The sequence below is a fragment of the Siphateles boraxobius genome, unplaced genomic scaffold (genome assembly GCF_051911475.1).
Source record: "Siphateles boraxobius isolate OS27281-9 unplaced genomic scaffold, OSU_SipBor_1 13, whole genome shotgun sequence".
In the NCBI taxonomy this organism is placed as follows: Eukaryota; Metazoa; Chordata; class Actinopteri; order Cypriniformes; family Leuciscidae; genus Siphateles; species Siphateles boraxobius.
Genome location: NW_027508733.1, coordinates 6182280 through 6203858, shown reverse-complemented (window position 1 = coordinate 6203858; position 21579 = coordinate 6182280). Strand labels below are relative to the sequence as shown.

At 37.8% G+C, this 21579-nt stretch overlaps 1 protein-coding gene across 1 annotated transcript; it reads left to right on the top strand.

The window, feature by feature from the left end:
- The first annotated feature begins 330 nt into the window (after positions 1-330).
- On the top strand, positions 331-19768 carry LOC143734840 (uncharacterized). The gene is made up of 6 exons (XM_077225243.1): positions 331-475; positions 6463-6801; positions 8912-9241; positions 14808-14972; positions 15062-15093; positions 15481-19768. The coding sequence occupies exons 1-6, from the start codon at positions 367-369 to the stop codon at positions 16510-16512; spliced, it is 2007 nt and encodes a 668-aa protein (XP_077081358.1). The 5' UTR covers positions 331-366; the 3' UTR covers positions 16513-19768.
- Positions 19769-21579: the final 1811 nt, after the last annotated feature.

The following is a 21579-nucleotide window of genomic DNA, read 5'->3' as shown; positions in this document are numbered from 1 at the left end:
GAGCAATCTTTAAGGGTCTTGGCACAGCTACTAGAAGATTTACAACTGTCAGACTGTCGTCACGCTCAGTTTGAGCCTGCGCAGTCGCTCAGCCATCAGACAGGAAGTGCAATAATCGGGCTTCAGTCTTCTCCGTTGAAATCAATGGGGTCGCTGTGTCCATTTCTTTTACTCTCGATGCTACCCTATATCTATGGATGCTACCACCCTGCAAAAAAAAAAAAAAAAAAAAAAAAAAAAAAAAATATATATATATATATATATATATATATATAAATTCGCTGCCTGCCTACGCCCACTTCCGGCATCAGACTGCTATGACGTATGGTTCTGCAGTTTGGTTTCACTTTAGTCGCCATTCGCCAAATGCGGAAGAGCGAGACGGTTGTTTTTTGTTGTTTTTTCGGACGAAAAGTAGGGAAAATGAAGCTTCTGTTTATTTTGATCTCATTGGGTTCATTTTTACTCGATCATGGTAAGACATTATTTGTTACAGTCTCTCTTCCGGTCTATCAAAGCGAACAAAAAACGTGAGCAGTTTCACTTTGTACAAGTTCTGTTTGCTTTGTGGTTGTTGACGGTAATTTATGTTATTATATTTATTTCCTTTATTCTTGCATTGTGTGTTGAGCTCGTGCATAGTAAAGCATTTATTGGGTACAATCTTTCTTTAGACCACCATCGAGCAGTGGTGGCGCAGATAGGATTTTTTTAACTGGGGGGGACCAAGCTGTCAGCAAATGATTTAAACTCAATTCGTTATTTTGCGTAATTTGGGCTTTAACTAGTGCTCAAGTAGTTACTTTGCGTAATTTGGGCTAATGATTTGCACTAAAAAGCCATTGGGGGATTCTTATTTGAAATCATGGATAAACAACTATGAACAAAGGAAAACAAAGGCCTACCTGATCACCACTAGCAATGCATGATCAGACTGTTATTTGACTAGTATGCCAATCACCCACCAAAACTTCATGTCTTCAGCAAAGTATTTTTTGTGGCTGCCCTCCTGCAGATCCTCTCTTGACTGACTAGGGCAGAGGTCTTCAGTCCTGCTCCTGGAGGGCCACTGTCCTGCATAGTTTAGTTCCAACCCTAATCAAACACACAGTTCATCAAGCTCTTCAGGATCGCTTGAATATACAAAGGCAGGTGTCCTGAAGAGCTTGATGAGCTGATTCAGGTGTGTTTGATTAAGGTTGGAACTAAGCTCTGCAGGACAGTGGCCCTCCAGGAGCAGGATTGAAGACCTCTGGACTAGGGCCTGCCTTACTGTCATCAGAAATTGCCTGCAGGCCAGAAAGACAACATTTTAAATCTCATAATTTCAGTTAACCCTCTATACCTCTATAGAATTTCACAACAATGTGAAATACAACATATTCCTGAGAATTAATGGCTAAAACTACTATTTCAAAAATGTCTATGAATAACCCAAAATTTTAAATTTAAGTGTTAATTACAAGTTTGTTGCAATTTATAGATTAGAAATATCTTTCAAATGATGTATAACATATTAAGAAATGTTTTTCATAGCCCATAATTTAAGAATCTATATCCTCCGTTGCTCCAGTCCATATAATAAAAAAAAAAAACATGATTTCCTGCTATAAGAGGATGTCAAAAGTTTATTTAGGCCTTTATTTGTTGTTTGCATAAACCTTGCACCTCACAAATTTACTTATTATAATAATTTTTATAGTGGCTTACATGACAGTGAACATACCTCAGTCAATACAGTACAATGGGTTAAATGATAAGATAAAACATTATTTCCATGACGACGATGATAAATTGTTTGATTTATCCAACTATTCTTTTTGTGTTCATTCATTATTTGCCTCTGTCCACTCACCTAAATGCATCGTTATGGTCTCCACATTTTGCTGTGTTTACTAAGTGCAAAAGCCTTCTTGCCATTATTGTCAGACTAGCTATTCCCCTTAACAGATCTAATCTTCCACATCTGGGAAAGTCAACAGGATGTACTTACATTGTTGGCAGTCATGGCCTAATGGTAACAGATTTGGACTGGTGACCCAAAGGTTGCTGGTTTGATTCCAGTACCGGTAATATGACTGAGGTGTCCTTGAGCAAGGCACCTAACCCCCAATCGCTCCCCGGGCGCCACTCAAGGCTGCCCGCTGCTCCGGGTGTGTGTATCCACGTTTGCAGTGTGTGTGTGTTCACTACTCACTACTCTGCTCCTAATGTGTGTGCACTTACTTGGATGGGTTAAATGCAGAGGTCAAATTCCAAGTATGGGTTACCATACTTAGCCATCACGTGTCACTTTCACTTTCACTTGTTTGGTTTTTGAAAAAACGAGGTGATTGTTTTTTGTCTCTTCATTGCCTTTATGTGGCATTTATACAGTCGATTTTTTTCAGTTCAGAAAATCACTTACTCAGCTCAGTCATAGATGGTATATGATCACTATGGTTACCGGTCTGCTCCGGCACGATTGAGGCAGCTACCAGCTCCTCATAGGACCCCGGCGACGTCACTCAGGAGTCGTAGCACACACACAGAGGGAGAGTGTGTAAACGTCGGTAGCATGATGGCATCGTGTGTTTATTGACAACAGAACAGCGTGTAGTGAGAATGTGGGTACAAACAAAGTAATGGTGACCGGTGTAGATTATTATTGTGTGTCAGCCTGCGCCTGCCCCGACCCGATTCTGAAGCAGCGGCGGGCCGGGACACTACTTTCAAACTTTGGCTAATGTACATAGCAAAAACACTGGTGAATCCTCTGTTTTCCAAATTTTTGTCGCCTTTCGAAAGGATAGTGAGGGCGGGGAACGGCTTGAATTCTTCAGATTGCATTATTCAGTGTAAAATGAATAGAAATGTTATATATATAACATGTTTTCAATCAGGTTCCAAAAGTCACACGTCATGCAAATTTGAAGCTGGGTTAAAAAAAAAGCACATACTACGTTTTATATTTATTAGTAAAAAAAACTCTAAATTCTGTCATCACTTACCCTTCAGTAGTTCCAAACCATTTTAAACTTTAGTTTATCTTCAAAAGAAAAACAGATATTTAATGAAACCTGAGAGATTAATATCGCTCCGATAAATGATTCACCTAAACTGAGAGGTCCTCGCTGCATCCTGTAGCACGATGACGTAACTGGATCAGATCCAACACATACTGGGCGCTTTTACACGCATGTGCGGTGGTGTGTTTTGGTGACGTCATATATGCATGCGCACTAGTAGATTGTGATTGGTGTTGTCAAATGGAGTGCATTCTCCAGTGACTACAAGGAGATGTAGCCTATCGAGTGCCATATAAACTGACTAGTTGCCGTTGTTGTTGGGACTTATTTAAAGACTTCCCGACAGGCTATATTGGAGATGGAAAGGAATAATTTGTGCATTTTACTCGACCAAAGACTTTGAAGGTTACTGCTCAGCAGACTGCTTCATCTGTGACAGCAATCACTATAGCCCCAAGGACAACTATTTATAAAGTTAAATATAAATGGTCACTTGAGTGACAACTGCTTGATCTGACTGCTGTGATCAGTTTGTATATTAAACTTAAAATCTTTTTTTTTTTTTTTTTTTTTTATGTACGTACATGTCTTGCGTGTTGACACTTAACAGCAAATTAAGAGGAACCCTATATGTACAGATCACTGTGGAAAAATTAACTATTATAGAAGGAACTCTTACCAGAAAAAATATCATCAAGCACTTTTTTTTTAGTTTTGATATCTGACAATATTTCTTTTCTTGATACTGTTTTTATATTTGCACTTTCCCTTGAATGTGTACTGGTATTTTAAGTTGTTTAAGGATCTTATTGTATTGTACCTTTAGGATTAAAATTACAGAGACAATTACTTGACTCATTTTTGCTTTCACTCAACAGCAAATATGACCTGAATAAAATGGCTTAATTTTAAAATGTTCTATATACACGTATAAAAAAAAAAAATTGCTATGACGACATGCTATTAATCCATCAAATTTAGATTTAAAATCATGTGATTTAAAATGTTGTAAAATGAACTATTTTGCATGTATATATAGAAAAACTAGGATAACATAAGCATCACATTTATGTAAATAATTACTTATTCATCAATAATATAAATAAATTACTTATTACTATTTATCAGTACTACTACTACTACAAAGGTTAGAAAATCATTTCAATACAATATTGAGCATACATGTCACTTAAGACCAGCACATGTGCATTATAACCCAGAGATTGGTACTGCGCATGCGTCTGTGACGTCGCCAAAACACACCACCATCCAGTACGTATTGGATCTGATCCAGCTACGTCATCGTGCTACAGCCTGCAGCGAGTGGTGTCTCCCACAATCACGTATATAACAGTTTAAATGTATCTAGTAACATTTGTAGAGATGACGCACAACATATCCGATAAACTGAAGCTCTGAGGTGTGAGGCGATCTAATTATCATAAGAACCAATCAGAGCCGTTCAACGTTCAAATATAAAAATTGTATTATCTTTAAATATATTGAAAGTATATTCGCATCATAGTTTTACCTATTTGCACAATGCAACTTTTAACACGCTTTAAAATAATTGTACTTTAGTATATTTTCTAAAAAATAGTGTAGCCTATTTATTTGCACTTAATTAAAAATATGTTTTGGTATATTTTAACTGTGTGCTGGAAATGATAATTGTAACAATTCATTGAAAGTAGAGTAGGTACGGAAAGTATTCAGACCCCCTTCCATTTTTCACTCTTTGTTATAATCCAGCCTTTTGCTAAAATCATTTAAGTTATTTTTCCCCTCATTATTGTACACACAGCACCCCATATTGACAGAAAAACACAGAATTGTTGACATTTTTGCACATTTATTAAAAAAGAAAAACTGAAATATCACATGGTCCTAAGTATTCAGAATACTTTCCGTACCTACTGTATACTTTCACAATACATTATAGTATACAATAGTATTTTGTACAAAGTATTATTTGTCTATTGATGTGCATTTGTTATTGAAGACAAAGTGTACAATTTGTAAGATCGGCGCTGATCTCAGGAGACAGGAAGTGAAACTAACATTGCATTCGGACGTGCCTTGATGCCTTCCGACCGAAGGCAGCTTTTATCAGTTTTCGGACACAGCCATAGAGTTGTCCAGTAGTTAGGTTTAGGGTTATGGTTGCTATTCTAGCCCCACCCATTAGGTCCAAATTACATTCACTTCTTTTCGCTGGACATCTAGCGAGGAGAAGCTGGATAAGCTCCACCAAATGACAGTTCTGCGGTAGCAGAACAACTGAATAAATCAGTTAAAAATGTAGTTTCAAATTTGTCTCACAATTCTGACTTTTTTCTTGCAATTTCAAGTTTATATCTGACATTTTTGAGAGAAAAAAACAATCTGAATTGCGATATTATTCTGTCTTTTTCCTGCAATTCTTTCCTCAGAATTGTGATATAAACTCAAGATGATAATGTGACATTCTATTCAGAGCTGCACACTGCAAAAAAACTGTGATAATTATTGACGCTAAGATATATAGACTATACACTCACCTAAAGGATTATTAGGAACACCTGTTCAATTTCTCATTAATGCAATTATATAATCAACCAATCACATGGCAGTTGCTTCAATGCATTTAGGGGTGTGGTCCTGGTCAAGACAATCTCCTGAACTCCAAACTGAATGTCAGAATGGGAAAAAGAGGTTACAATTTGCACAAGCTCACCAAAATTGGACAGTTGAAGACTGGAAAAATGTTGCCTGGTCTGATAAGTCTCGATTTCGGTTGAGACATTCAGATGGTAGAGTCAGAATTTGGCGTAAACAGAATGAGAACATGGATCCATCATGCCTTGTTACCACTGTGCAGGCTGGTGGTGGTGGTGTAATGGTGTGGGGGATGTTTTCTTGACACACTTTAGGCCCCTTAGTGCCAATTGGGCATAGTTTAAATGCCACGGCCTACCTGAGCATTGTTTCTGACCATGTCCATCCCTTTATGGCCACCATGTACCCATCCTCTGATGGCTACTTCCAGCAGGATAATGCACCATGTCACAAAGCTCGAATCATTTCAAATTGGTTTCATGAACATGACAATGAGTTCACTGTACTAAAATGGCCCCCACAGTCACCAGATCTCAACCCAATAGAGCATCTTTGGGATGTGGTGGAACAAAATCTCCCACAAATCTCCATCAACTGCAAGATGCTATCCTATCAATATGGGCCAACATTTCTAAAGAATGCTTTCAGCACCTTGTTGAATCAATGCCACGTAGGATTAAGGCAGTTCTGAAGGCGAAAGGGGTTGTTTGCATGTATTCCATTATAAATCCAGATTCCAGACATAATCCTATATTTACAATCTTTATTTTCTGGAGGAAAAAAAAAACTATACCGCAGCACTTTCATGTTGTATAATGTTGCTTGGTTTATAATAAACTGTTCTTTTCCTCTCCAGGTATTCTTGCTGTTGAGCCAGACAGTGATAGAGTGCTGTTGTCAGTGATGGAGGGAGATTCAGTCACCCTAAACACTGGTGTTCAAAGAAACCAACAAGAAAAGATTAAATGGTATTTTAATGGCACTCGCATTGCACAAATCACTGGAGATCTCAGTAAGATCTGTTCAGATGTTCAGTGTAATACTGGCACTGAGAGTTTCAGAGACAGACTGAAGCTGGATCATCAGACTGGATCTCTGACCATCACAAACATCACAAACACACACTCTGGAGTTTATAAAGGACAGATCATCAGCGGCAACAGCATTGCGAGGATATTCAGTGTTACAGTCAATGGTGAGTTGTTTAAAAGAGTGTCTTGTGCATTTCAGTCACATCAGTCAGAAGTATAGGTCTTTGATTACTAATGTGTTTAAAGGTCAGTGCAATCAGGAAGGTGTGAGTAATGTACAGTAGCTGCATGAAACCATGCAGTGCAGTGGTTGTACAGTAGGCCTACTGTTACAGCATCTGTTTGAACCAGCAACTGCAGTTAGTATGTTATCTGAGTCAAGTCCTCATTAAAGTCCCCTTGAACCGGAAGTTGCAAACGACTTTTATTCAGTGTTGTGACGTATTTCCAAGTGATAGTAGTGATAATAATATTGAATAGAGGACAGGGTTTTACTTTAGCACTCCTCCTCTCCATCTCTGCTCATAGCAGACTAACGGTTTGAGGGGAGTGGTTTAACGCTTTCAACCCAAGCAGTCAAACTGACGTCATCAGAGAAGGAACGCCATTCCAGACCGGAAGTAACTTTACAGATTTTGATTAAACGATTTAGAGATTTGCAGATTTAGATTACCACGGCAAACAATTTTTTTCTGTGTATTAACTTGCACGGATTAATTGTTCACCACAAGACTAGTAATATGCGCTAACGAAGTAAATGGGGTCAATTTTGATTTTGTGTCGACTTTAATCATAATTTAAGTAAAAATCTTCTCTATACACTCTATGGGCCCTATATTAACGATCTGAAACGCAAGTATCAAATGCGAAACGCTAGTAACTTTGTGGGCGGGTCTCGGGCGCTGTTGCTATTATACCTGCGGGATAAATGACTCTTGCGCCTGACGCAAATCTAAAATGGGTTGGTCTGAAGTAGCTACATTACTCATAGGTGTTGTTTGGGCATTACGTGAAATAAACTAAACAGAGCATCATCTCACATTCCCTTTAAGAGCAGGCGCACTTGTTCCATGGCGGATTGCTATTATAACGGCGGATACGCCAGGCGCACGCCAGGAGCGGTTCACAACCGAGGAGACCGACGTTCTCATCAGGGCCGTAAAACACAGAGAAGTGACATTGTATGGGGATGGGAGAAACCACTCGAATTAGCTTCGGTTAAACAGGCGTATAATAATAATGTGTGTAAGCTTTATGTACGGTGGCCGAGAGAGCTCAACGTGCTGCAACTGAAGACAGCACATGCAAATAGAAAAAAAACACCCACAAATTAAGAAAACATCTTCATCAGTTTCACAACACACATGTGCTCCAAATACTAACAACACAACCAAATACAGAAATGTGCTGCAAAAGTTCACAACACAACCAACCATAGAAACGCGCTCCAAATAATACAGACCACAACAGAAATGTTTCCAGGGGAACCAAATAAGTGTAGAACCCAGCTGGGACACAAAACCTAAAGTTCAGTGTAATGAGAGATTCAGATACAGTTTTTATTTTTTTTCCTCTTTGCATTCTTGTAAAGGCACACTATGCAAGATGTGTATCTTAATATAACCTCTTCGAAATCATTTTCGATGGTAAACAAACTCGTAGTATCCCGATAGCAAAGCAGGGGGTGGACACCGCTGGCAAAACCAGCAATGAAATCAGGCTGTGAGTGCTGAGACGCTCTCCGTGAGTAGTATTTACAACAGAAACGTTAAATACAATTACTCTACAGAGACTCTAGGGGTCGCTGTTTGACAAAAACGGAAAACTGCATAGTGTGCCTTTAATATACATTATTAATTGAAAACAGTATATACGGTAGATAATTTCTTCAAAAATAAATATACTGTTAAATTGGAATTGTAAATGTTGTTCAACATAGTTTTTGTTTTTCCATTAGCATGTTGTTACTTTTATCAGTTTGTTCTTGTCAATATTTCAGTTTCTCATAATATCATCTGTTTAAATACATCAGACTCAGTGATTTGTTTTAGTTCACCAGGGGGGATTCAAACAACAGGATTTGATGGAAAATTTTCTTTATGATGTAATATTGGGACTAAAACAAGTCCAAAATGTGGATAAACATTGCTTTTCAGACTGAAAATCAATAGACAATATTTTTTTTTTATTGCTTTCATATTCAGTTGTTTTTTGTTGTGGAGTTTAATCTCTTCAGCAAAAAATCCTCCAATCATCTGTTGGTGTGTGTTTCAGCTGTTTCTGCTGCTGAACGAGATAAAATGAAGAGAAAGTCAGTGATGGAAGGAGAATCTGTCACTTTATACACTGGTGTAATAAGAAAACTGAATGATTCAATAACATGGTATTTTAATGCCATTCTCATCGCTGAAATCACTGGAGATCTGAGTAAGATCTGTACAGATGATCAGTGTAAAGAGAGATTCAGAGACAGACTGAAACTGGATAATCAGACTGGATCTCTGACCATCACAAACACCAGAAACACAGACTCTGGAGAATATAAACTACAGATCAACAACAGCAGATTCAGCATCATAAGGAGCTTCAGTGTTTCTGTCACTGGTGAGTCTCATTTAGTCATTCAGTGCATTTTCACTTTAGCAGTGAAATACTTAAAATCCAGAATGTAAATATCAGCCAGCTTTCATTTAAACAATTATTCATTCACTCTAAAAATGCTGGGTTCCCATATCCCATATATTTTTGTCCATATTTGACTCAAACATGGGTTGAAACAAGTGTACAAATTGAGTCAAAGCTATTGGAAATATAAAGCCTTCTTTACCAGTGTTGGGCATGTTACTTTCAAAAAGTACTAATAGTTACTAGTTACTTCTCACAAATAATAACTGAGTTAGTAACTGAGTTACATCATTATAAAAGTAACTAATTTCCAGGGAAAGTAACTATTGAGTTGCTTTATAAAAGATAATAAAAATTCAAATAACTTGGATTCCCCCAATATTAAATATATTAAATTAATGAAATGGACACTAAATAGAATAAATTGTTGTTATTAAACATTGTACTCTAATTTACACTATTTTAATGTTGCTGTGGGACAATGTGAGAGACACCTATTAAATTCAATATATTATTGTAAATATTATCATTACTATAGTGGAACAATAAAACACAATAGATGGCTTAGAACTTTTAATACTTATTGCACTGACCGCAACTGGCCAACAAATAAGTCTAACAATAAATTATTATTCTTAAGAAATGTACCAAAAATGAATAAATAATAATAAAAAAATATACATACACTCTTTGTAGTGCAAATTAAAAATTTTAAACATAAAACACACAACTTCACAACTGGTAGACATACTGTAGCCTACTTGAAGTATTTTCTTCCTCGCAAAAGTAAACCGTTTAACAAGAAGTGCTCTCATTATAATACTGAACAATGTATCAAAAATAAATAATATTATTTGTGTTTTACTTGTATAACCTACAGAGAACGTCATCATCAGAGGTTATTTCAGCCATATTCTAGGTGTGTTTGCTGCACGTGTTCACAACCTGTCAAACTAAGAAAGGAAAGTTCCCTGCAGGTTTTCTTTAGATTTAATTTTTTATAACCAAAACGTTGCAGATGATACCAATAGGCTACAGAGAATATTCTAATGCTGAAATGTGTAATTTATTTATAAACAAACTATATTATGCTCAGCCACCCTCGTCTCTCTCGCGCAATGTCGCTCTCTCTCGGACACACTCGGCCTCTCTTGCACACTGGGTACTGGGCACTGTCGTGCTCGCGGCGTTCGCTTCGCTTTTGTCCAGTCCGGCACCTCATAAACACACACACCAGAGAAAAAACTTTGCTGGTCTTATGGCAGAGAGAGAGCCTACTCTGATGAAAACTGCTTCAGTGAGCTCAATTATAGTAACGCCACATTTTATTGTCAGTAACGGTAACGGTGTTGTAACGGAGGAAACAGTAATTAGTTTGATTAATCGTTACTGAAAAAAATAACGCCATTAGAAACGCCGTTTATTCCCATCACAGTTCTCTACACCTAACTCTAATCCAGTGGTTCTCAAACTTTTTTTGGTCACGCCCCCCTTTAAACCTTTAAAAAAATCTGCCGCCCCAGATTTTTGCAAAATATGTTTAACCAAACCAAACCAAATAATCTCCTCATGAGACTTTACACAGGTTCCTTACCCAGTGGCCAGGAAAGCATGGAGACACGTATCAGTCAAATAATACAAAAACATTATTTGAAAGCCATTAAAACTATAAAGGTTTAGATTTATAGAAAGGATAAAAACCTCACACATCAATTTTAAGACCGACTTGCATAATCATAAATCATTTAAACATCATGATTAAGCTGTGGCCTAATTACATGGAGGACACTCCAATAAGGGATCTCCTAATCTGCATAACACACTCACACACCAATTAAAGAAACCCAGTGCATGCTGCAGACCACAGCACACAATGAAGAAACACCACCAGAGGAACTGTTGCCCAGCTCCTAAAATAAAAATAACACTCAACACACACATAAAGTTAATACAATAATCTTATATCAATTACACACCAAAAAAAGACAGAGAACAGCAGGTTACCTTTAACTCAAAATAATACCAACTACAACATGAATGGAACTAAACATAAAAATCTACAATACAATGTTTCATAATATTATCAAACAAAAATAAACCAATTTAAACTAAAACATTAAACTCAAGACTCAAATTCAGACACTAAAGCCTCGTTCAGATTGTCAGTCCAAATCCGATTTTTATGCAAATCCGATTGGAATCCGATCAGTTTTAGATGGTGTTGTAAGCCTGTTTATTGGTCCAATGAGGGTTTCCAATAATACAGGTGAAGGTCTCTGTGCGTAACTGTCTTTCCTTTTACGCAACACAACAAGATTAAATGGAACACATTTTCTCATATGTATTGACTCGTTATTTCATCTGACTCCATAAATGAAAAGGGTTTTAATGATATCTGGGTATCATTAAAAGTGAGCGAATGTTTGATTATTCTTTTGAAACTCTTTAATTACGTTTTACCCGTTCAGATTAGGAAACTATGCTGCTTAGAGGTCCTCGCATCTTCTGCGGGTCTCACGATCACAATCTCGTCAGTTTCGTCACTAAACAGAGGTTTTGACTAATATCTCAGACGGTCGGATTCACCCAAAACACAATCAGAGATACTTTTCTTTTAGTCCCCTTGAATTGCATACACTTGAACTTAATTCAATAGTTATACTTTAGTAGAGGTTTTGGCCCTATTATAGGAATGAGTTGACCAACGATACTTTCCTCATAATAGTTTAGACTGGCCAAGCCCGTGATCTCTCACGTACACTTATCTAAAGTTTCATTAAATTAAGACAGAGGTAAAATAGACGTACCCAAATTTAGGCTGGTCAGGCAGCACGTTAGCTACCCCTAAACGGAATGCCCCGTCTCTACAAAGCAAGTACACTTGAAATAGTGACAAAGTATTAGTCGTCGCCAATCTGACGCAGAATTGCGGGAGCATACGAATCCGATAATCTCCTCGGGAGAACAAACTCAAGAGTTAATCAGAGTAAAATCAAACGTCTACAATTTATTGACCAGGTAATGAAGCAATAATTCAAAATCCAATTCATGAGAATAAAATCATCAGTTGATCATATCATAACAGAAATCAAGGAATTTGTAGAAAGTATTACCTGGCAATGAAAATTACACACAGCGATTGTGTGGGCAGTCAACCTACAGCGCGGCCGCGCTACCGAAGCACCACCTAGTGGCTGTTACCAAAAAAGCATCAGAGTTTCGCCTCTTGTTCTTCTATACTCTTTGCCTATACTACACATGTTAACACAATTACATGTGACGCCACTGAAAGGATGTTATCCACCCAAATGACAACTGTGGGAACCGGGATATAGCTGGAAGTTTAAATACTCAGCCTATTTTCAACAGCTGTAACACATACTGAAATAACACAATTAACTGAAATAACACAAATTGCGACTAACACCACTTCCACGGTTGATAAGCGGATATAAATGAAATATTCAGTAATAAACTCATACCTGGAGGACAGATGCACATTCATATTCATCAGCCGATTAGAGCAGCTGTGACAAAACGCAGAAGACGAAAGCGAACATAAACACAGCCGCTCTCCTTTACTCTTTCACATCCCCTGTTAAATACCTACACTTGCTGTCTTGGCCTCTTGAAAGCGCGTGCATATAATTAATAAATAAATAAATAAAAGCTTTGTAAACATAAGTGTGTTCCATCAAGTAATCAAAAGTTCTACACACATTTGCAGTCTTTATGCCTACTTGAACAGTAGGCTTTTTTGTGCTTTTGTCTGGCCCAACCAGACATTAGTGGGCGGAGTTCATGTAAATAGCCTCTTCCAAAAAGAGTTATGTGGGACAATCTTTTTGTCATGATTCATATACTTAGTCGTCTTTGTTATCGTTGACAAAATAAAAAAAAGGCTTTATCAGTGAACATCTTCATTAGTAATGTCCCTAATGAAATTAATGCTGTTATTGAGTAGGTTACTAGATTTAAAATTATTTGTTTAGTTCAAAATGGGTTGCTAGCTCTAATCAAGATTTAATTTTTGTAGTTAGATGGCTAATTGCAACTGTCTGATAGTGAGCTATATAGCATTGCGCAAGATACGACTTGCAGATCCAGATTATAATAATCTAGTGACTGTTCTGTTTTAAGATGAATACTTATTCAGTATCAGTAAAATAGGTATACAAAACTATCATAAAACAAGGAGAATTTATATCTTACCATCATGACATGAAAATGAGGATCCACTCTGCCAGTTTCACACAGCAACATTGCGGTCTGTAAATTCCCTCAGAAAACAGCCTGTGACGCACTTGAGTGTGTTTTTCAGACGCAAATCTAATTTGGAGTAGCTTCTTATGAAATAGTAGCATTTGATAAAAATAAAATAAAAAAGTTTTATTGTTATAAATTACATCATATGTTAGGTTTGTAGTGTTATTGAAAAACCAGGGGACCATGGGTTATTTTATTTTTTGGGTCCTTATGGGGGGTACAGGACCCCTCCCAGTCCACTGATTGAAGCAACCCAGCATTGTTTAGAGTGTTCATTCATTATTTATTCATTTATAAAGCACTTTACAACTGCAGATGCTGACCAGACAAACATTCAATTACATAAAATATCATAAAACAAGATAACCCAAAAAGTCTATCAACTGTGATCCACTCTAAATTCTAGTCTCGGACCTTCAACGGCAAATGTCTGATCACCCTTAAACTTTAAATGTGTGTGTGGGATAGTAACAAGCAACTTGCTTGTTGATCTTTAAGACCTATATGTTTGGTGATAAGCTCAGACACACAAGCAGGAGCCATTCCATGCACTGCTTTAAAAGGGACGATATATTTGATCCTAAAGTCAATTGGCAGTCACCTGAGTGAGGCCAAAACAGGAGAGATGGCTGGCCTGGCTGCCACATTCTGAACTAGCTGCAAACATGACATGATGGCAACATTTTCTGCTTTGTGTAAGATCAGCTATCATTAAAGGGATAGTTCACCCAAAAATGAAAATGATCTCATAATTTACTCACCCTGAAGTAATACTAGGTGTAAATAACATTCTCCTTTCAGACAAATACAATCGGCAGTAAATGGCCGTTTTGAAGTCCATAAAAGTGCAAAAAAAAATTGACGGTGAGTAAATCATGGTCTAATTTTCATTTCTTGGTAAACTATCCCTTTAAGTGAATGTGAAGTAAAGTTTGGCAGTCGTAAGTCCAAAGAGAGTGGCTAGGGCTGATATAACATACAAACAAAAACAGAAAGAATAAAACATACAACAAAGAGCGATGCCCAGCCAACATTATACACGGCGCCATCTTACCCATTCTTGAAACAATGCTGGTTCCTGTTGATCTCACAGTACTGTGATGCTGTTTCAGCTGCTGCTGCTCAAAAACCTACCAGATGGCAACATTTATCAATTAAATCAATTACATATCTCTTTATACTTTAAGTAGAAAGGTGTAAATATTAATTAAAATTATTGGTGGAGGGGTTAATCAGTTGCTCTCCAATAATAATGACTGTCTGTCTTCATCTGTTCCAGATTCAGCTTTGTCTTCAGCTGCTGCATCTCAGATAAATGCTGTGGCTGTTGGTGGTGGTGTTGGTGGTGTTGGTGTTCTGGTGGTTCTGGCTGCAGTTGCAGTTGGGATTTTCTATTGCCAAAGGAGATCTAAACCAATAATAAAAAATGGCAATCTAGTTAATGGTACGTAATGTAAATAAGAGATTTATTGTGCAAACAGAATCTTTAAAACTTTGTAAAAATATGTGTTTTTGTTGTTATTGTTCAAATAGGAAACGGAACACCATGCAATGGTCAAGATCAGGTGAGATACTGAGAGCACTGACTCTTTATGTTTGAAAGTATGTGTGGTTTCATTCAGAAATCATCACAGAAACACCAATAATAATTGACATATTTAATGGGATAGTTCACCCCAAAAATGAAAATTCTGTCATCATTTACTCGCCCTCATGTTGTTCCAGATCTGTTTGAGTTTCTGGCTACCGTTAAATGTTTGGTTTCCAACATTCTTCAAAATATCATCTTTTGTAACGAAAGAAACTCATACAGGTTTGGAACAACATAAGGCTGAGTAAATGATGAAACATTTTTCATTTTTATGTGAACTATCACTTTAAGAGAGTTCTGAATCATTAATACTGAACATTTGTTTTACCTTCTGTGTATCTGCTTGTTCTTCTTTAATCAGAACGACACCCCTTTGTTGGCTGTTGCTAGTGGGACGTCCCCTCATCCGGCTGATGCTCCTTTGTTGGCTGTTGCTAGTGGGACGTCCCCTCATCCGGCTGATGATCCATTGTTGGCTGCTGCTAGTGGGACGTCCCCTCATCCGGCTGATGATCCATTGTTGGCTGCTGCTAGTGGGACGTCCCCTCATCCGGCTGATGATCCATTGTTGGCTGCTGCTAGTGGGACGTCCCCTCATCCGGCTGATGATCCATTGTTGGCTGCTGCTAGTGGGACGTCCCCTCATCCGGCTGATGATCCATTGTTGGATGCTGCTAGTGAGACGTCCCCTCATCCGGCAGATGCTCCATTGTTGGCTGCTGCTAGTGGAATGTCCCCTCATCCGGCTGATGATCCATTGTTGGATGCTGCTAGTGAGACGTCCCCTCATCCGGCAGATGCTCCATTGTTGGCTGTTGCTAGTGGGACGTCCCCTCATCCGGCTGATGATCCATTGTTGGCTGCTGCTAGTGGGACGTCCCCTCATCCGGCTGATGATCCATTGTTGGCTGCTGCTAGTGGGACGTCCCCTCATCCGGCTGATGATCCATTGTTGGCTGCTGCTAGTGGAATGTCCCCTCATCCGGCTGATGCTCCATTGTTGGATGCTGCTAGTGAGACGTCCCCTCATCCGGCAGATGCTCCATTGTTGGCTGTTGCTAGTGGGACGTCCCCTCATCCGGCTGATGATCCATTGTTGGCTGCTGCTAGTGGGACGTCCCCTCATCCGGCTGATGATCCATTGTTGGCTGCTGCTAGTGGGACGTCCACTCATCCGGCTGATGATCCATTGTTGGCTGCTGCTAGTGGGACGTCCCCTCATCCGGCTGATGATCCATTGTTGGCTGCTGCTAGTGGGACGTCCCCTCATCCGGCTGATGCTCCATTGTTGGCTGCTGCTAGTGGGACGTCCCCTCATCCGGCTGATGATCCATTGTTGGCTGCTGCTAGTGGGACGTCCCCTCATCCGGCTGATGATCCCATCAATGACTAATGAGACATCATTAAGTATCATTGAAAGGGAACATGACGGACTTTCGCACCGGGTAGTTATAGGAACTAGCCACCAGAGTGGTTCCCCGAGAACTAATGGTTCCTAGTTGCAATCGCACCGCCAGTTGGAACTCTGAAGTGACATAAGCCGCACTTGTTGTTGTGACTTTTATTTTTACGTTGTGATAGTGCTGAGAACCCCAGAACATGGGCTATAATCTGTTTACACAGGGTTTTTTTTAAAAATGGCAGGTGCTAGTGTTTTGCGTGCATTCAGCCAATCAGTGTACACTAATGTCACGAATAGATCCTATAGTGCTGATTTAGACCCTATTTAGACCCTAAGTAGGAGCTAAATTAGTTAGAGTTTCTAGAACTGGAATCATTCCAAGTTCCTGCTGTACAAACATGCCAAAAAACAGGTACTTCCGGCAATAGTTCTAGGAACTATGAAAAGGTTCCTCTAGTGCGATAGCCCCTATGGAGAATAGGGATGTGCCTGAAGTTAAATACCTTTTTTGGGAAGTGAATGATGGGTTCTACCAAACCCCAGTAGAGACAAGATAATGTAAAATATATGAGATGAGAGGAAAACATTATGCTTATGCATTCTCTTGCAATTGTATAGTTAATAGGTAATAGGTAATTATATATAATTTGCAAGCATCAGGAAGCCACTATCAATATGCGGGGTATGAAATCACGGTAACACTTTAGAATACGGTTTCTTTTCTTACTGCATAACTAATAGCGCTTTTATATAGCGCTTTCATATGTACTACTGTACACCCAAAGCACTTTACAATCATCTCCTCAAACACCACCAGTGTGCACCACTTAGATGATGCAACGGCAGACACAGTACAATGGCGCCAGGGCGCGCGCACACACACACACACACCAACCAACACACACACACACACCAACCAACACACACCAGCTAGGTGGAGAGGAGATAAGAGTGATAGAGCCAATTCAGTTGATGGGGATTATTAGGAGGCCATGATTGGCAATGGCCATTGAGTAAATTCATGTATTTGGCCACATTCCCTCCAATGGCATTCTATGCTTATGAAAACAGACACACACAGTACTGTGTATAAAATATAAAAACTAATTTGAGGTTAGTTATTGCAAGGCACTTTAGTGGGCTTCATTTCTGAAGTTGATTTCTTACAAAACACACACACAAAAACACAGGCAAAAACCTCTTTAATATGTATATGTATTTGTTAAAATTGTATTTCCATAATACTACTACTATTAATAACATTAGTAAATAAGGGCCACATCTCAATGTAGTTTTGTATTACTGTTCAGTAGTTACTACCTAGTTATTTTTCTTGAACCTTAATTAGTAGATAATTAATAGTAGTTCTTCAGGAGGTATGACATAATTCATTAGTTATTGATTAACTAACTGTTACTTAACACAATCATTAAATTATATTACATACTGATTAGTTAACACATCTTCCTCAGTAATTAACAGAAGTGACTTAATTGCTAATGCAGAATTACATAGTACTTTAGTTATTCCTTATTAGTTATGCAGTAAGTAAGAAACAGTATTCTTAAGTGTTACTGAAGTCACGTTTGAATGCGCACTTGCTTTCTGCACATTTTTACAAGATTAGATATGTCAATGACACTCAGGATCTGTTGCACAAATACATCACAGCATCCTGTCAGTCATCTCTCCTTACTATGTTCGCGTAATAAAGTGAAATCTGATGTACTATAATGTAACAGAAAAGCGCAGCAAGCCTAATCATGTCACTTGTTTGCCATTTTCTGTGCTTTTCTGAATTCAGAATTAGTCTTCGGGCACATCCCTAATGAAGAAAAAAGGGGGAGTGGAAGAAGATCCGCTATAAATCTCATTGCTCAAATGGGAAATAGTGTCACAATACCAAAATATTTGGAGTTCGTACCAATACCAGTGCAAAAGTAAATCACAATGCCAGTAATGAAACCAAGAGTGCTTAACTTTAGGATTTCCAGTGTGTAACTTGAGGGATTATTAGAGGCTGATAAAGGAACCAGACAGCAACAGTTCAGGATATCTCTCTTTATTGCCAGTATTGCTGTTCCTTCAATCATCAGTAGCATTTACACTGCGAGACCCAGAGTAGGTATGTTTATATGCACTCAATTTGGTCAAACTGAATGTATTCAGTATTTTCAGATTCTGGAAGTTCTGTTTGTGTAAGCTCTAAACCTTGCAGTCCAATATTTATTAAAATGACTATATCTTTTTTTCTCTTTTGTAAAATCATAGAAACTCTAGATTTTTTATTTATTTTGCTATTGGTCCAAAAGGAAACACAAAACGTATTAATATTTGTTGTAGTTTCCGAGTTGACAATTCTGGAGTACCCTGGAAATGTGGAAAGGCTCAATTACATGTATTCAGAATATACATATGCAGTTCCCAATCAACTCGTTTAGAACTGGAGAAAGTTGCCATGATAATGTAACCAGAGCTTGCACAAGTATAATTGCCGTTTTGGCCATGACAGCATATACCTGAAAAGAAACCTGGCATACACTTCTGTGCAGAAGTCTTAGGCATGTTCACACTAACAAAAAATGGTTTTAAAACACACACATAAACACACACAGGAAATATCAGTTTACATTTCCAAACATTCATTTTGCCATGAATAGCAATAATCCAGTGTGATTTTTTTTTTTATCTGTGACTAAAAATGCCTTTTGAACATTCATTCATAACTTAATGGCGAACGATAGCAAAATTTTGAGCACATTAAGAAAGGTGGTTCAAATAAAGCAAGGTTCGCTCCATGAAATATCACCATTGTTTTCTTGATCAAACTCTGAATCTCAGGAACTGAACCTGTAAAAACTGCACTGAAAGACTATATATATAATTATTTATTTATTTTTTACTGCTAAGTTTTGTATTTTCATGTGAGGAGTAACACCGTATAGTTCCTGCTGAAAAGATCAATAGGATTTGTAAATATCATGGTGCCTATATTTGTAATGTGAATTTTATATTAGAAAAACTGTCTCTGAGATACAGGCCAAACTCCTGTACAAAATCCTGTAACACGATCAACATTAACTGTGTGCCTTGAGCTCATCAGCCAAGGAAAAAGTGTATTGATCTTGAGCCTGTATGCTATTTTCTTAAAATGGAAATTAACTTTAAAGACTCCTGTTCATTTAGTAATGTCATTAAAGACTCCTGTTCATGTAGTAATGTCATTAAAGAGATATTATTCACCTGACTGAACTATGTGAATTTGTCATGATTTTAGTTTAATCAGAAATAACTGAATAACTGTGTTTATGTACATCCCACACTCTAAACTTTTAACCTTTACTTAAGCTAACTTAAGAAGCTGTTCAACTCATGAATTAAATTAGATGTTTATATTACATGTAACAATTAAATGCTAGAATGAGACGGTCTAGTAAGAGCTCATGGCTATTTCATACGTTCCTGCCCAAGTGGTCACGGTACGAAAATACTATTAAAACTTATTTGAAATCTTTATATTAACTGGCTTTTTATTAATGCAATACAGTGAACGATAGCCATGTGCTGTTTCACAGTGTCTTACATTATTGTCAGTTCAGTGTTAGTGATTAATTCAAAGCAAAACAAAAGATAACATATGCTTTCATGTCCGAAAACATTATTTTTGTCTTACATTTCATAATAAACATAGACAAGCACAGTAAAGACTACAGACTCGTTTTCCCTTAATTTATTTTCGTGAATTGAAATATGTACACAGGATTGTGGGTGATTGAAGGCAACGAAGGATACATCAGTTGCATCCTTCAAAACAGGCCTAATGAAGGACACGAAACGAAGGCTGCCTCTCAAGGATCCTTCAGACGGCCTGCAGCAACGTTTGATGATGTGGCAGCCGAGATATGCGGCCTTACGTTTGAGAAACACCCATAGAGACCCAGCAAGCAATTTTGCGTTTAAAAGACATCTAATAGCCGTCCAAACACAGCCTAGATGTCTAGGCTAAAACGAGGCAAAATTTGGGCTGTCAGTGAAAATGTAATGGGCGTCTAAACCATATCCCAAGAATAGACTAGTCATCAATTAGATAACAAAGAAATGAAACGAGTGAAGAAATGATACCAATTTGCTTACATGATGGGATATCATGCATCTTGCAAGTTATTTTGGCAAAAAACGACATTTAACCATTTTCAAGGTTTATTTTGGCTAGAAGTGGGTTACTCATAGCCGGACTATATCGGGTCTAACCTACTGTAGATAATGTCAATTTAATCATTTTAGGCCCTGTTTACACGAAAACGATTCCGGGTGAAAACGTAAAAATATTTTATCAGATGTGCCTTTCGTTTACACGGCGACGGCGTTTTGGGGGCTTAAAAACGCAAAAAAGTGAAACCACCCTCCAGAGTGGAAATCTTAAAAACGCTCCACCGTCGCGTTCCCGTCTAAAGGGTAAAAACGCGAATCTGCTCACTGTGGCTTCTCTCGCGTACGCGTTTACGTCACAGGCATATCCCATACAAAAATGTAATATATGGCCATATATGTACTTAGATTTTAAATAGCATGACATATATCTATACATATATTTGACTTATCTGAGAACACAATATATGCCTGCAACATATATGAACATTTATGTGTCCAAACATGTGAAGAAAATATTTGAGTTCATCCATATATGATACCATATATCTGCATATATTACAGTATAGTATTGGTTTCTCGCATATATGGACAACATTAAGTATAAATATGTGACATACATATATATGGGAAAATATATGGCACTTACATGAAAACGGCCATTTTTGCTATATTTTGAAATATATGTTTCATATATGTCTGTGTTTTATATATATGAATTTTGCATATATTCTCATATAGGCAGCAGACATACATGGGCACTGACATTATATATGTAATTTAGATATATTGACATATATTACATTTCTGTATGGGATATGCGCCAGTACAGGAAAATAACAACCAACATGTCAGATTATTTCCATACGTCGGACCTTCAAGTTGCCCTAGCAGCTCTGATTAACGTAC

What these genes read in the sequence shown, in the direction of transcription:
- LOC143734840 (XM_077225243.1), top strand. Translation starts at nt 367, where the DNA reads ATGCGGAAGAGCGAGACGGTTGTTTTTTGTTGTTTTTTCGGACGAAAA. An exon ending in TTCATTTTTACTCGATCATG is followed by an intron (nt 476 to 6,462) that starts GTAAGACATTAT and finishes TTTCCTCTCCAG; the next exon opens with GTATTCTTGCTGTTGAGCCA. An exon ending in CATGCAATGGTCAAGATCAG is followed by an intron (nt 15,094 to 15,480) that starts GTGAGATACTGA and finishes TTCTTTAATCAG; the next exon opens with AACGACACCCCTTTGTTGGC.